This window comes from Cydia amplana, chromosome 12, assembly GCF_948474715.1.
Source record: "Cydia amplana chromosome 12, ilCydAmpl1.1, whole genome shotgun sequence".
NCBI classification, from domain to species: domain Eukaryota; kingdom Metazoa; phylum Arthropoda; class Insecta; order Lepidoptera; family Tortricidae; genus Cydia; species Cydia amplana.
In genome coordinates this window covers 9779179-9795282 of record NC_086080.1, presented here as the reverse complement: position 1 = coordinate 9795282, position 16104 = coordinate 9779179, and the positions used below count along the sequence as shown (strand labels likewise).

The following is a 16104-nucleotide window of genomic DNA, read 5'->3' as shown; positions in this document are numbered from 1 at the left end:
AGTTAAGTTTTACTCGTTTATACAAGACTAAATCTTGGTCAGTCAAACAAGAATCTCTTAGGAAAAATAACCTCCATTTTTTAAAGTCTGTTAATAAAAACTACTCGAAGGTAATTTTTGGCTGGTACTGTACTTTCAGAGTTAAGAGCCAACAGGAGTGGTCATTTCTCCATACAAACGTACTCGACTGTTTCCTCCGTGGGTTTTGAAGCTAGAGCAATGATTTTTTCAACACAGATTAATATTGTCAATATCTGTGTCGGACCGTTTTGCTTTTTTTGATATTTTTGTTTTTTAAGGCGCTAGAGCCCTTCAAAAATTGCCAAAATGGCCTAATTGACTATGCCGCAATGAGAGGCGTGCTATTCAAAACTGACATCAATTAGTCAAAAAAGCAAAACGGTCCGACACAGATAATGTCATAATCATTTAGATTTCCAAATTTAGTTACGATTATTTAAGTTTTGGAGGAGGAAACAGTCGAGTACGAAACCTCGATTTTTGATATTTTTACGCAGGATTTTTCGCCTTGTCCTTATCGCACTAGTTTTAGGAGCCGCTTCCGTTAGCGAGACGGGTATATTTACCTAAAATATTTAAATCTTAGCTCCTGTTGGCTCTTAAGTGCTAAGTTATTGCACCAAGGGCATTAGAATTGGTACCAGGAAGACATAAACGTCACGGTCTCTGTCTCCCTCGTCACCCGAAGGTCTGGTGGCGCGGAAGGCACCGAGCGACCTTCGGCGCCGTTTACATAAAACACGGCATTATACAGCTATTGTACTTTTAGAGTTCCTTGTATTATCGGCTCTTGTTTAATATAACAGCATCTTTATACGGAAAAACGTTAGATTTCCAAGTAACATATGTCTCTTATGGCTCCTCTACACGATGGGCCAACGCCGGCCACTCCAAGGGACGCATTTATGCGTTAGAGGGAGCAAGTGATATTGCTATCTCATTCTACCGCATGGCTGCGTCCCTTGGAGTGGCCGGCGTTGGCCCATCGTGTAGAGGAGCCATTAAAGGTGAGATATGAAGGGGTATGGAATGCGTTTAAAAGTACGAAAAAAGTATACGTGTGTAAAGTACGATATTTCAAAATTATGAGCTCAATTCGGTTGAATATTTTTTTGTTTTTCATGAAAATAATAAAATTATGGAGGTCACGAAAATTAATAGTCTATTGACTCAAAAAAAGGTTCAATAACCCTAGTGACTTTGGCCTCATCAACTCGTATTGTTTTATTTCCTGCTTATAAGAAAACGTTACAAAAACAATTTAATGTAAAATTTATTCATGAGTTATGATTTGCATGTTTTACTTACTTGTTTTTTGAGCCCGTACCATTAGTCAAAACTGGCATATACGCTATCGAGAACGTAATTTACTTTCTGTACATCTCGTTTGCACTTATATGCGAGTACGAGCGAGATCTATAGACAGTAAATTACGTTCTCGATGGCGTTTATGTCAGTGCCAAACTGATGGTAGCCGTACAGGTCTTATATTTTTTTCTACGTACCTATAATACGCGGACTTGCTTACCGAAAACTTATATAAGTAACTGTTTTTTTAAATATTTTGACCTTTTCTATCATCAATTATTATCGAATACCACTGCTATATTTATTAAATTAAGTCCATTATTTTATTAATACACGGAAGCGGGTAGGACACTGCCTATATGTTTATTGTTATTTGCTAATTTTATTGCATTCATATTAGTATGCGTAATTATTAATAGTTTTATTACTTACCTATGTCGGGGTGTGTCAATATTTTGACTATTAAGTTATTTTTCTACTAATTATTTATCTTTTGGACCATCGAAAATGCACATGACAGATAATATAACTATTTATTGTCATATTCGTTTAATGTATGATTAACCCATGCCATGTCTCGCTTAATAACAACGGTGGCGGTATTATTAAGGTTTAATTAAGTTATTTTATTGATATATGTGATTGTCCCAAAATAAAGCTTGTGTATGCGTAGAGTCGAGAATTATGGAGTTATTATATTCGATCGTTTATTTATTTATTCATGAATTTATCATTGTTGGAGTAATAGCGCTGTAGTCTTTCGTGTTTACAATGATACTTTTCGTTATTTAGTTATGTTTATTTTGGTTAATTTGACCTTCAGTTCTTTCTGTTTATCGACAACTAGCTATGTATTTTTATAAAAAAAAAACATTTAGGGGACTAACATAATCTAAATAGGTATAGTACTAAAGGACATCATTGACATCAACTAGAATATATATAAACGTAAGGCTAATTTGAAAAATAAAAAAATAGATTTTTAGAATGTCAGTTCAAATATGGCTAAAACTCAAGTTGAAAAAATCGACCGTAATTTCTTCCGCGGACCGTTGGTTACTTTATCAAAAAATACTGGCGTTTAAAAAGTAAATAATTAGTTAGCAACACGGTAGTTCAGCCATTGGGTTCAAATCCGACACGGTTGCGAAATCCTTGAGCGTTCAAGTTCACGTCGTTACAGCTCACAGCTTTCTAACGCGGAAACGTTCAAATTACTTTATCTTTACCCAAATTGAGCGTTCACTTGTGAACAATAGGACTTGTAGGCATTCTCATTGCTTAGCGAGCGCAGGTGAATAGTGATCACCATTATAAAACCTAGAGATCTATAACAAATATACATCGTGTCGTGTCCCTGAAACCGACCACAGCACGGCAAGCGTTAATAAAGCTGTGCTAGGGTAACTTTTCTAAAAATCGGCCACGCCTAAGCCCGACAGCCTTAGTGGATCTCCCAGGTAAATTTGTTGGACAGCATGACATTCTGTACGTGATATAACTCGCTTGCGCTCTGTATGCGTCCGGAACATCCTATAGGACGGAGTCTCTGCATTATTTCAAAACACTAAGCCTAAGAACAATGGCGTAGTAGAAAGATGTTGCAGGCCCTATCTTCCCGTGAGTTACAGAGCTCTTGCCTCAAACCATACAATATAAATGTCCTCATGATTCTTTGTGACTATGCGTTATCGGAGATCAAATATACTGGTTAAATTAAGATATGTTCTCTGTTAGCTATAGAAATGCAGGCTCAGGATGGCGACAGTTTGCGTTGTTCTGTGAGAAACGACACACGTATTGGTATTGCAAATAAGCAAACATAAGTAGTGCAATGCGCAATCTCAGAAGAACTACCTATGTACTTGTACTTGCACTGAAAAACAAAATTAACACATTTTGTATAAAAGTTACTACAACACGATGTGTCCTAAATTTGTTTAATAGGATTTTGTCCTGTAGGTAAATGATTTCCAGGGTAAATTAAAGTTTACTTTCGCATTTGAGTGATATATTTGGAGACGTAGTGATACTATAGCCACAGTTATTTTAAAACTGTGAAGCCATTGTAACGTGTTCATGAATTTTTGAAAACAAAAGCCGCTATAATTCCGTTATTTCCGCCTAACTGCCGCTAAATGTTTTTAAATTCGGTTGTCACTTCCGAATCTGCGGCCTACTTTTAAAATTAATTCAGCCATTTTGAGATTAAAGTCAGCTAACAATTACTATGGCTATACAATAATACCAATCGTGTTATGTTATGACTAAAAAAACGATTCTAAAGAAGTAAAGAAAAATGTAAGAACACAAGTCAGTCATTAGGAACGGAAATATCATCATGTTAAACGGTAATTATACCTAATCATAGTCTATACACGTTCACTGCTGGAAAAGCCCTTTCCCAGGGGTTTTCTTGGCGACCGGTCTTGCGATGACAATGACCGTCCTGCAATCTTAACACATAGGTACATATTGACAGATTTCTATTACATTGTATTCTCATAAACCTGAAAGCGAAGTCCACGCAGACAGAGAGCGCAAAAAGGACCCTCACGGTTTCTCCTTGCGTCTGTACCTTTTTAAAACAAAATCGTGTATAACTAGCAATTTAACAATGTCAAACCTAAATCATGCGTGAATCATTCGTGTTGAATAGCGGCGCCACTGCCGAGCAAAGTTGAAGGATTCCATACACAATTGAATAAAATGTACGTGGCAATTTGAAACGGACATCAGTGTGAAGGAGTTAATAATTGTAATAATTGGCTGATAATTTTGACACCACTTGGTCGTTGTGAAACGTTCCTTTGTGTACCGTCAAATCAACGTTAGACCTTGCTTTTGTCGTTTGTACATTGCACAAAATAAAGAATCATATGTAGGGTTTACATTTGTTTGTAGAGTTTTTGGTCTGTTTTGAAGTAATCGTGCCCTTGTGTCCGTGGCTAGTCATCAGGATGCTAACTTGTTTGACAGAAACCGATTGCTATGAGGCTTGGTATTGAAAGATTTTATTTATTACAGACGCTTTCATAGAACTTGTCCACGCTAATTAGCTCCATTGCATGATTTTTTGCCGTATATTTTTTTCTCGTTATAACATAAGCAATCTAATAATCATGTCCTGATTTACCTATACACACAACATCAATAATGTTTCAATTTTACGTTTTTAAACTCGGATATCTTTGCATAAATGTTACAAAAAGTTGCGGATTTTCGCATCGTATTCCGATTTCCGATACCGATATTAATGATACCGATTACCGTTCGATCGTACTTTAGGATATACCTACCTACATATACTTTTTTTAAAATCACATGAACTGTTAAATCAAAACGATTTTGCAAACATCGATTAGAACCTCTCTATGTGACATGACTGACATGCGGTTACCGATCTTGCTGATTTTTTCAAGGTTCAAATCGTAAGACCTTCAGCCTTTTACATGAATGGCGGATTGGCCAACATTCGTATACAAAACACACTACATTCAAGTGTTTCCGTTTAAAAACTAGCGGTTTAAACTGTGAGGCAATAGAAACGCTGGTCTGAGCACAAAATAATAATTTTCATGATCAACCTATACACACTTACTTACACAATTTGTTGTGGATCTTTGATCATCCAAGTCATACATACGTAACTAGACAGCGTAACATACTACATATATGATTGTATCCATTTAGTGTATGCTTTCATGTTCTGATGTGTAATTTATCAGTTTTATGACGGCTAACTAGAACACCACCAGTATGACTATAAATACTGATGTTTGATTCAAAAGTATATTTACAATAAAATAATTGTACAACTCCAGTGATCTATTTAGAATTTATTCGCATTTTAGATTACTAAACCGCTATCTGTCTTCAACAAGTAAATATTTTCAAAATATAAATAGATGACTTTGGAAACGTTCGTAAACAAAGGAAAATCAAACAATATGAACCCTAAGTAGAACTGTGCTAACGTGTCTAGAAATATTTTCTGAGAATTAAAAAGAAAGTCAATGATAAACGAATATGTAGTTAGAACAACGAGTGTTAAGGTGGAGGACGAATGCGCAATTTGAGTGGGCACGGGATCGTACGCGGAATCCCCGGTCGGCGGGACGCCAACCTACGTCACTTGTATTTATTCCTATTACGCTATCATCATCTTCCAATTCGGACTTCTTCATTTCATTAGCATCAGTTCACTCTTCTGATTGTGGGATTTTTTTATGTATTAGAGCTATCGGACGAGAGCGGATATTCACTCTACGCTGGGCTTGCAGGCAAACCAATCTAACCTTTGATCTGACACGGGGTTTAAGTATACTAGGACCCCTCAAATAAATACAGCACGTTTTGTGAATCCTAGCAGTGCTTACCTGCCCTGGATTTGGCGTTCACATGGCGTCTTTCTTGTGAGGTAACTGCTTCTCGATAATACGTTCCGATTACTTATTTTTGCTAGAGTGACTACCGACTTACTGTTTGTCGTGTCGGTCATCGTCCTTGTAAGTACATTAACGAACAAATAGGTATTCTATGTTAATCATTGTAGCTTGTAGACGCGTCATTTATGCAAACACGAATAATTACTTGTTAATAGATCTCAACGGCAAATTAATTGAGGAGCAGCACACATGCGTAAATGCTTCGTGTATAGAGATGACCAGAATCATCAATAGAGTTTATTGACCTCCGAAGATCGCTTGCTACGCGTTTCCTCCTATAAGTCTAAGTGCAATCTTGTAGTATGTCAGAAGTCAACTACGTAAATGAACTAGTTCCACCAGTTTCAGTCATGATAACACTATATTAATAACTTTAAAAGGTTATCATTTTACCTACATGCAGTAATGTTAAGATAATTTAAAGGAATTAAACTTTCATTATTATTTTACAACATTACATTGATTTGGATTATGTTTATATGCCAGCTCAAGTTGTAGGTTCATTAAAACAATTGATTCAAGCAGAGCACTACTGCTGCGCAATATCGGGATGATAAGCGGTCAATATAGGAAACAATATATTTAATAGTGTATAATCAGTGAATTACAAATAGGTTGACGTCTGTTGCAACTTACTCGTATGATTAAAACTGATTGTTTGTTTTTAATTTATATTGTTTTAAAAACTAAACCCAATTGTAAAAAGTGGATGAGTAAATTAGTGCTTAGAAAGCGTCCATCAGAGCACAGTTAAGTAGCCCTGCTGCATTCGGGATTAACACTATGTTGAAAGAGAGAGCAGACTATTTTCAACCTAATATAATATTATATTATTGTTTTACGTAGATATTGTGCGCAGTTGGCCTATTCTGCCAAATATGTTAACGAAAAATGTTTTCCGTTGAACATCTTCCAGGTAATTATAACCGTCACATTCCTGTTGGCAGTCTTAAATGTTACAGAGATTTTAGTATAGATGTTATTCATTATAATAGGTTAATTAATATGGCCATTGTACAACAACAGTATACATCGAGTTCCATCAACTAGGGCGAGATGTCAAATGAGATCGCATTAAATACCACGCTCTATTCGTATGCAGAACAAAGAACACATAACACAGCCGACGACGGTGGCCTTATTTCCAAAAATATTATTTTGCTTTGTTTAACTAACGTAATTGGAACATGTTGTGAAGAACCGAAACGGTTTTGGTAATGTTATGGAACAAAGGAAAACTGCAGACCTCTTAATATATCGAATCTGATTTCGCTGCTGCATTATTTTTATTCGAAATTTACTTGAGTATTAGACATTAAATTTCTTGTTTTGGCAGACGCGACAGACTTCAATCGACTCATAAATTTATTGCGTTTCCTATATAGAATTGACAAATTTTATTGTTAAAATTATATTCCTGTCTCGTATCAGGTAGTACTCGTGCGTGTAGATCACGACGTTGTATCACTTGTATCGCAGGCTCAGGACGTGCCCCGAAAACGTTATTTTTCCGGTTTAAGTGTGGACTCGTTCTGTTTGGTTTAGTCGACCGTTACTTCAACAGTTGTCGGGTTGATAGTGACTATTTTCGGACAGTTTTACGAGATAGTTTCGTAATGCGTGTCAGTTGCGGACCACATTTTAGTATCATTCGTCGCGTCTAGCGCTTAAACGGATTAACGTTTCGGAATTATGGTTATTTTGTCAACTGAAATTATATCTGATCTTATTTCGAATATTCGATTATGATCTCGGTTACGGCTGACGCAACACTACAAGAGCTGTATTTTCCAAAGTTGACGTTCACGGAATTTTACTCAATTTACTTGCCGCTTACCCTTAATCTATTAGTGATTCATGCAAAAAGGTTTAGCTTGGCAACGCGAGCTCCTTGACCCACATAGAGCTTCGCGTCGTGACGGTGGTCACCGCTGCCGTGAGCCGATGATGAACAACTTTCACCAAAACACTACGTCACGAGATATTACGACTCCGCGCGGTTTCCCTTTTGTTTTCACAAATCCTTCAATACATTAATTTATAACTGTTGTATCCTGTGTACATTTCGCGGTTGGATTGCATTACATGCGCGTAATTCAATCTTATGGAAGCATTGTCAAACACGATTAGTTTGGATCTTAGATTTTGTTTACAACTACATAGTATTGAATCAATACTGTACCGAACTCTTGTTAGTAATGATTGGATTCCAAGACCTTTCTGAACTTGAAATTGGTACCTGGTTGAAATTAAAGTTCCGGTGTTCTCCGCTCGCCCTGGCCCAGTGACCGCGATTTTTAGTGGGACACCAGAAGTGGGCGGTTATTTTTATAGACATAATTCTTCTCTTGACGAGTAAATTAAGCATAATGTTGCTCTCACCAAAATCATGGCTTATTTTCGATTCGACTGAAGCTCTTTAAGATTAATTCAAGATTAATTCGTTTTATTGGGTACCTACTCTTCGAACAGTAGCCTAATCGCATGTTATGGGAGTAGTTGACATAGTTACAAGTATTAATCATGCAAACATTACCCATGATAATTGGCTGATTCATACTTATATGAGTAAACATGACCAATGAACCAATTTTAATGCATAATCATAATTATTGTTTACTACGAATTGTTTATTGAATCATAGGAACTGACCTACAATATTAGCGTGTATTTGTTGAAATCTAAATACCTATTACCTGATAGCACGTTCATGATCACATCAGAACAATTTTATCGCGCGATTTCTCGTTCGTAATATTGTACTGACACTGACAGGGAAACCGGTTTCCTGTGTCTTCTTTTCAACGGCCGGTTGTGTCTGTTTGGTCGGAGGCAAAAGTGTCGAATTTCGAGTTATATGTACGTTTGCATTAACCGGCCTCACGGACTGGGTTGACCGACTTTAGTTATCCTTTTTAGGCCGCCGTTAAGTGATTAATGCTCCCAGACATCGAATATTGGGTTAAACGATAACAGTGTACGAATACGGGCTGAGCCACTGTACTAATGTGGTCAAATGTGGTGTTCAAATATGACTGGTAACAAGTTTAAAGTAGGTACCCACCGATCTACTTTACACGGTGCGTTATGCTGGGCACAGACCGTTAGTCATTAGCAAGTTCTTCACAGAATCTACGGTGCTAACTCGTCCAGCGAGCATCGTTTGATTCCCAGTAGCGCGTTATATCGTGTCATCCACGCTTACCGAGCTTACACAAACAAACCAGTCTAGGAATACTCTTCGCTACCTCACAGTTTTTACGATCTTAGGCTCAAGTTGAACTAGGGGCGCGCTCACAGAAGAGAAATGCTTCGTGAATTAGAGAAGCGATTCCGTTCGTCGACTCTATCCCGTTTGTCTGACATAGATTTGAAGGTTATCGCCGGTGTCAGCGACCAAGCGCCGCGCCCACACGCTGTGTATACAAACAATCGGCTCACACATGCCCAGCGCACATTACTGCTCATTCGACAACACTTGGCTTTCTTTCTTGGAGGCACGTTCAATCATGTCTTAACATGTCTAAATCCATTGAGGTTTTTCGCGTGATTATTAGATGAAAAACGTAAAACGTTTCGGTTTGCGCGCGCTTATTAGGCTAGTGCTAGTTAGTGCGTAACTAAAGTGTGGGAGCCGCACTGTTAGGTTAGGTCGGATATAATTTTGAATGCAACGCTAATTTCATATTTGTATGCACGGGTGCTAAGCTAATAGTTTTGATGGTTAATTTAAACCGTCGTGTTTAGGTATTTACTACCGAACAAACTTTATGTAATCGTGTAACCATGATCAATGTCATTAGTTAGCATGATTAGATTAATTTCGCGTCGCTCGATAGAAAAATGAAATTGAACATTTCCCAAATTGACCTCGGCCTACCTAAAATAACCTTAAGCTCTACATAGAGATTTATTAGCCAAACTCAAATCAATACGATAACGTGATTAATAAATATAGCATTAAATTGGCATGATTCTTAAAAATCAGTATTAGTGATAAGATAAAAATGACGGTTGCATGAAATGATACCGACTTAATTGAACGTCACTGTATGTCTAAGTAATTGTTTTTTCATCATACGAGGCATACACCTCGTGTACAGGCGGTACATACGTACCGCCTGAAAGTGAATGACATGATAGCCTTTAGGTATCTGAACTTACCTTGACGTTATTAATACGAGATACGCGGGCCGGGCAGGGCAATGGCCCGCCGTCCTTCCTTCCGCCCGCCCTTCCACCAGACGGCTTAATGTCTTCTCTTTTGTTTCCAATTCGTATTTCTCAGTACTACGTTAAGTCTCATAAACAAAATGGCTACGAAAAAATTTCGTTAACTAATGATTCCACGGATAATAAATACATTATGCTAATGCTAATACGAAATTCATAATGAGCTAATTAATTAATAGTCATTAATAAATTATGTATGTAGTAAAATATGTTTTTTGAGCCCTTGCTATAGTTTTAATTTATTAACTAATATTGTCAACGGAATATACCTATAAACTATAAAGTCATTTTTACCGAATTCTGTTCTTGATTAGAAAGCTTTACAAATGCTGTTTTATTAATTTGGGATCATTAAATATTGCTATTGTACCTACATATGTATATTAAATCCCATTTTTTACAAGACCAGATTTTCTTAGATAATAGTTGATTAATATTACTCCGAGCAGTATTTAGGTCGGCAGTATAAAGTTAAAATTGTAGAGTTCTAAAGTACCCGGGCACAACATACAACATGTAAATTTCATCTCAATGCGCGCTATTAGAAAGCATAACCAACGGCGTCTAACAACACTCAACACTAACAGCTGATAAGCGCGGTACAGATCAACGTAAACAAACAACAGCTGCGACTGAATCGTTTCTAGAAATGCCTATACAATTACAATTTTCTTTTTCTAGTGCAGTAACACAAATCACCCCATTTACACTTTTATTGACACAAAGAAGTAATACTTTATTATTGTTTAGAAAAATGAGAATAGGCCGGTCGATTGGCATGTCCCGTTAACAAACGCGCTACCTGCGTGTCGTATATAGCGCGGTCTGCCCCTCCATCGCGCCATTAGTACAGCGCCCGCGCGCGCACTCGCACGTATCGCGTCGACTCCGCGCTCGCTCTCAATAAATAAACACTCGACTCTATGTGTATACAAGCGTACGAAGAATCATGCACTTTTGTATTAATTTGCAAAATTGGTTTTACCAAGAGACCATCTCGTCGGTGGATGCTGCCAGCGCTGCAGCACGGCGGCGCAAGCCCCGCGATCGACGACGCCCCCCGACCGCGCCGCCGTCGCCGTCGACGCCCCAGAGAATCTCTACCGAAGAACTAGTGGAGGCGCTCCGCCCGCACCTCCTCTCGCCGGAGCGCATGTGGGCGCTGGGCTACCCGCTGGAGATCGAGCCCAACTCGTCGAAGGCTGTTGTGTACATCAATCCTCCGCCGCGGTCAAGAACGACCACTTTGCGCTATACGGCGTGGGATGTGAACGCGCCGGAGTTCGTTCCTGGCGGGTCTCAAGGTGACAGTGGAAGGGGATCGCTGGGCTCCAGCCCGCGGTCCGACAGTGATGAGGAAGCCGATGCAGTGGAACATTTGTGTGTGCGTTGTGACAAAATGTTTCGAATGACTCGTGAGGGTGAATATTTGTCGGAGGAGTCTTGTTTGTATCATTGGGGCCGCTGCAGTGGTGACTACCGACACACTTGCTGCAACGCCCCGCTGGGTGCTCGAGGATGCAGCTCCGCCCGCTTCCACGTATGGAGCGGCACTCGCCCCGGCATGAATGGCCCTCTCGAAGGATATGTGCGTGCACGCTCACCTCGTGGCGGTGTTTACGCCATCGACGCTGAGATGTGCTACACGACGGCGGGATTCGAGCTGGCCAGCATCGCGGTCATCGCTGCTGATGGTCGGCTGGTATACAGATCATTGGTGAAACCTAGTTCGCCCGTTGTCGACCATAACACACGCTTCTCGGGCATCAGGCCGCGCGACTTGGCGCGCGCGACTAAGACGCTACGGGATGTGCAGAATGATATTCTTGGATTTGTCGGAACAGATACTATTTTGATTGGACACGCGCTGGACAATGACCTGCGCGCCTTGAAGTTGCTTCACGGAGCCGTGGTGGATACGTGTGCACTGTATCCGCACGCGCGAGGCTTCCCATTGCGGCGGTCACTGCGTGTCCTGTGCGAGGAGCTTCTTGGGCGCAGCGTGCAGCGAGGCAGCGCCGGCCATTCTCCTCTAGAGGACGCACGGGCGGCTATGGATTTGGTACTGCTCAAAGTACACGAGGAACGAGCAAAACGAACACGCATTACAACACAATTGTCTATGTTGCAACCGTATGATCCCTTAATCAGTGCCGCCTAAATTCCGAGTGATAAGTGAAGTGATAGACGACTACGCTATGAACATGAATTCTGGTTAGGCTCAATATGAATGAACGGTTTCGTAAAGTGACATAGATACGTTACGTTGACGGAGCGCGCGTACGTTTTCAGCGTATGTGCCTTCGAATTGCATTACCGCAATAAACGTAATATTTTTTTATGTTTCTTGTTTGCTTTCCCACTACCCAAATTCTAGTGTAGGAAAATATTAGTCATGGGAATTGTTATTCCTTTTCCCTTAAGATTCATAGGAATTGGATGAGCCATTGGCGATGCCGATGACGCAAGCCCGCTAAATTATTTGCAACGTCTGGCATTCATACATGCATGTCGCCAGCACATAGTTTGAACTGACTCGAGGAATTCCCGCCTTATGAAACGATGTCAATTCCGGTTTTATATCTGAGTCATTCATCTTCGGACTTAAGAACAGGAAATTGATATGACGATGCATCGGAACATAAACAGTAAACAATGACAGCCTAATATTACTATCTCCTGATGTCATATCATGCTTTTATCATTAATCATTTCTCGGCACGACTTCATCGGTGAACTATACATAATAATAAAGATGACTAAAGTCGTTTTGTTGGTGATTTTTTAACGTCATTGACTCATCCAATCTTCTAAGAACCGCGCACGAATTCGAGGCTAAAACAATAACGTCTATAGCTATATTTTTTTATTGAAATCTTATCATCAATTTCTCAAGTTTTTTTTTATGTTATATGATAACGGAAATAATGCGTGGGAGTTATTTGAACTGAAGTAGAGATTCCTTTGCTATGATTTACCTGTCAGAATTGAAAGAATGCACTCAGTCAAAAGGGTCTGTAGGCCCTCGCTACCTGTTCTGCTGGGATAACATACCAGTTTGAAATAGTTTTATTTCTCTTTGTAAAAGACAAAGCTGGACTAAATGCTTGTAGTATCTGCGGTGCGGCCGTGCACGTTGAGCTGATTTACGTAAGCTGCTTACATAAAGTGATGACGAAACGCCTAGTAGATGAGCAAACTTAATGACTTCCACCTTGGCTAGGCGATTCCGTAAATCTGAGAAATAGGGCAAACTTTAAAGTAGAAACTAATAATTGTTTTAGTGCTTTGCTATAGAATAAACACTAGAAAGCTATATTACTAATACTCTGGAGCGCCTAGTGTTCCGTATTCAGTTAGTGTACTGTAGAACAATAGGAATTTTTGCATAGCATGATAAATTATGATTGTAAATAGACCACGACACGCCGCCTCGAGTATCAGCACGGAGCAACGCCCTCGCGCCCGGTCATCTCTACACGCGTTTTGTTTACCATTCGTGTCTCCAAAATAAGGTTTAGGTACATTCAATTTACATATGTACTTGAAATTTCGCTAAGACGTCAACAAAGTTATCGAAAGCAACGTATTAGCAATAATGTAATGAATTGACCGCAACGGACCAAGGGATTTTTAAGTCAAAAAAATATTGTCATAAAGGCCAATGAATTTAATTTCTAATTGCAATTTTAGATGTTTTAATTTTTTTTTTTACATAAGCTCAATCTTGAGTTTGTCTTAAAATATATTGGTCTTACGAGGCTAAGAAAGTTCAATACGTTCCTACGTCATTGACTCATTGCACGTAAAGTTCGTGGCCGTTGCGCTCTTTATAAAGTTATGAGTAAATAAATATTGGTTGACACAGTTAAAATAGTACTATTTAAATAATAATATCTTAATTATCGGTCTAATTTTTATTTCCTTAGATATCATAGATAACGTAGTACTAATGGTAGGTACATATATTATGAGAGCTATTTGTATCTAAATAATACTACAGTATCGTTGTTATCTTCATTGCCCGTTATAAAATGGGTTAGGCTAATCATTACGAATTGCTTCATTTATCTATAGTATAAGTATTTTGAGTCATCGGAAGAACTCGCTGTCTATACCTGTTTCTGAAATTAGAAATTAGAAATTGGTACTTCCTTAGATTTTTCGCAAAACTTTCTTGAAATTCGGACTCTAAACCTTACACAAGAGGCAGAAATTATAAATACTCTTGATATAAACTCCATTCTTATTTAGTCGAACTTGTACTGAAGCTATACTATGTAGATGAATGCAAATTTGTATGAGTAGGAAGTTGTGGTTTAGTTTATTGGATCGGAGAGCGCACCGCAGCGGCTGCCCAGTACGTCGAATGAAAGCCGAAAATAGAACTTATGAAACGTAAGTATATTAGTCCTACAATCAATATGCACCAGGCGGCTGGAAAGCGAGATAGCTGCTATAAATCAGTATTATCCAGTGAACCGACGTTATTGATCAAGTTATTCACGTCGGCACACCAATCCGACTGGCTCCGATGCAGCCTGGGTCTATTATCAATGCTTACCTAGCTAGCATTGGGGAATTAAACGTCCAGCCAAACGATCCGTAACACCTGTGTATTATTGAAAAAGGCACTTAAGTATACTTGTTCACAGTGTTCGACTCGCTTGCGCTCTGCAGGCGATTCCAATATCACCCGCACGGGATGAAAAGGGCAATGAACAATTGACATAGGTCAAGAAGAAGGCCTCTGAATTTCATGCATACATAAACAAAACTGCTTTAAATTTCAAAACGAGGACAGAGCGTGTATAAATAACCAGGTTTACATATGAAACGTCTGTTGAAGTCCTTTGTTTCAGATGTGGACAGGACAGTTAGCAGGTTTGGTTTAAAGCAAACACATTAAAGTGAACCGGCCTCCATGGCGATGGCGCCAAGCTCGCCTCCGCCTCAATAAGTCTTTCACAATCCGACTTGCACAAATTTTAGGCGTCATTTCGTCATCGAAGTAGGGAACTTCGACACGCCTATACGCCAGGCCCCCACTTGTTTGATATCTCGTACGAATACAAAAGAGAAACGTACTAAGAACGTATGAGTTCCTAATATTCAACTTCCTTTATGTAGAGAATTAAATATATTACGTATTACGTGGGTGTACGTACTTACGTATGCTTGCTTATATGCCTACGTCAACATCTGCAAACCATCACATACGGCTCTGAAATCTAAGGATGATAAATAAATTAGACAGCGGTGCTAGAAATTGATGAAATAATTACGCAAGGAAGGAAGCAATCACCGTATCTTTACTTAACACCCTTTGGCTCTGGTCATTTTGTAAACGATGACTAACCGAATTGATTTTAATGAGTTCTGCTCTACTGTTCGGAGATCAATTTGGTACTACGAATGAAGATAACTATCTTAATTGGTGTTAGGTACTATGATTGTAAGCGAATTAAGTCTACATCTAGATCTCAAATTGAGAATAACTATACTTGGTCAACCAGATCTTGACAGTAGAAAAAGGCGGCAAATTTGAAAAATGTAGGCGCGAAGGGATATCGTCCCATAGAAAATTTGAATTTCGCGCCTTTTTTTACTGACAAGATTTGGTTGACCAGCTATACATTGGTTTGCGTCGCTGCACAGCTTCAACCATGTAAAATGTCCTTAGAAAATGTTGCAGTCGGTCACGATGTTAGAATAAAAAGATCACGGAACTTAGGCCTATTGCTGTTGCTGTTACTAGGCAGTTTTCTTCCGCACCGCGTGACAAGATTTCGTTGTACGTTTTCATTGTTACGGCTCCACCCACGGTGATTGTGATGTGCAATTGTTTAAAACCGGAGACCTTGATACAGTGACTTAGTTTCGATATCTAAGTGGTCCGTTGACCTTTACCCGCCGCGTGTTGCACGTTAATTATTTAAAATTTCAATAATAAGGAGAGTCATACCGAACGGACAAAAGCGGGAGTACATATGTGTTGGCAGGTCCTTGAAGTATCGTCATTAAATATATCTATATACCAAAGTAAGGTCAATACGGGTAAGGATAGAGTGTGCGTTAAATTAAGAAATCAAAT

The 16104-nt window shown here is 39.0% G+C and overlaps 1 protein-coding gene across 2 annotated transcripts in view; it reads left to right on the top strand.

The window, feature by feature from the left end:
* Window positions 1-16104, top strand: part of LOC134652971 (transducin beta-like protein 2) — an 83120-nt gene that overhangs the window by 30292 nt on the left and 36724 nt on the right. Inside the window, exon 3 of one of the 2 annotated variants that reach the window (XM_063508227.1) lies at window positions 11000-12351. The exons of the other annotated variant lie outside the window; for it this stretch is intronic. Coding sequence (XP_063364297.1) covers window positions 11000-12171 — 1172 coding nt within the window. The 3' untranslated portion in view covers window positions 12172-12351. Of the gene's footprint in view, window positions 1-10999; window positions 12352-16104 lie in introns of those variants that run through there. 2 annotated transcript variants of the gene reach the window in all.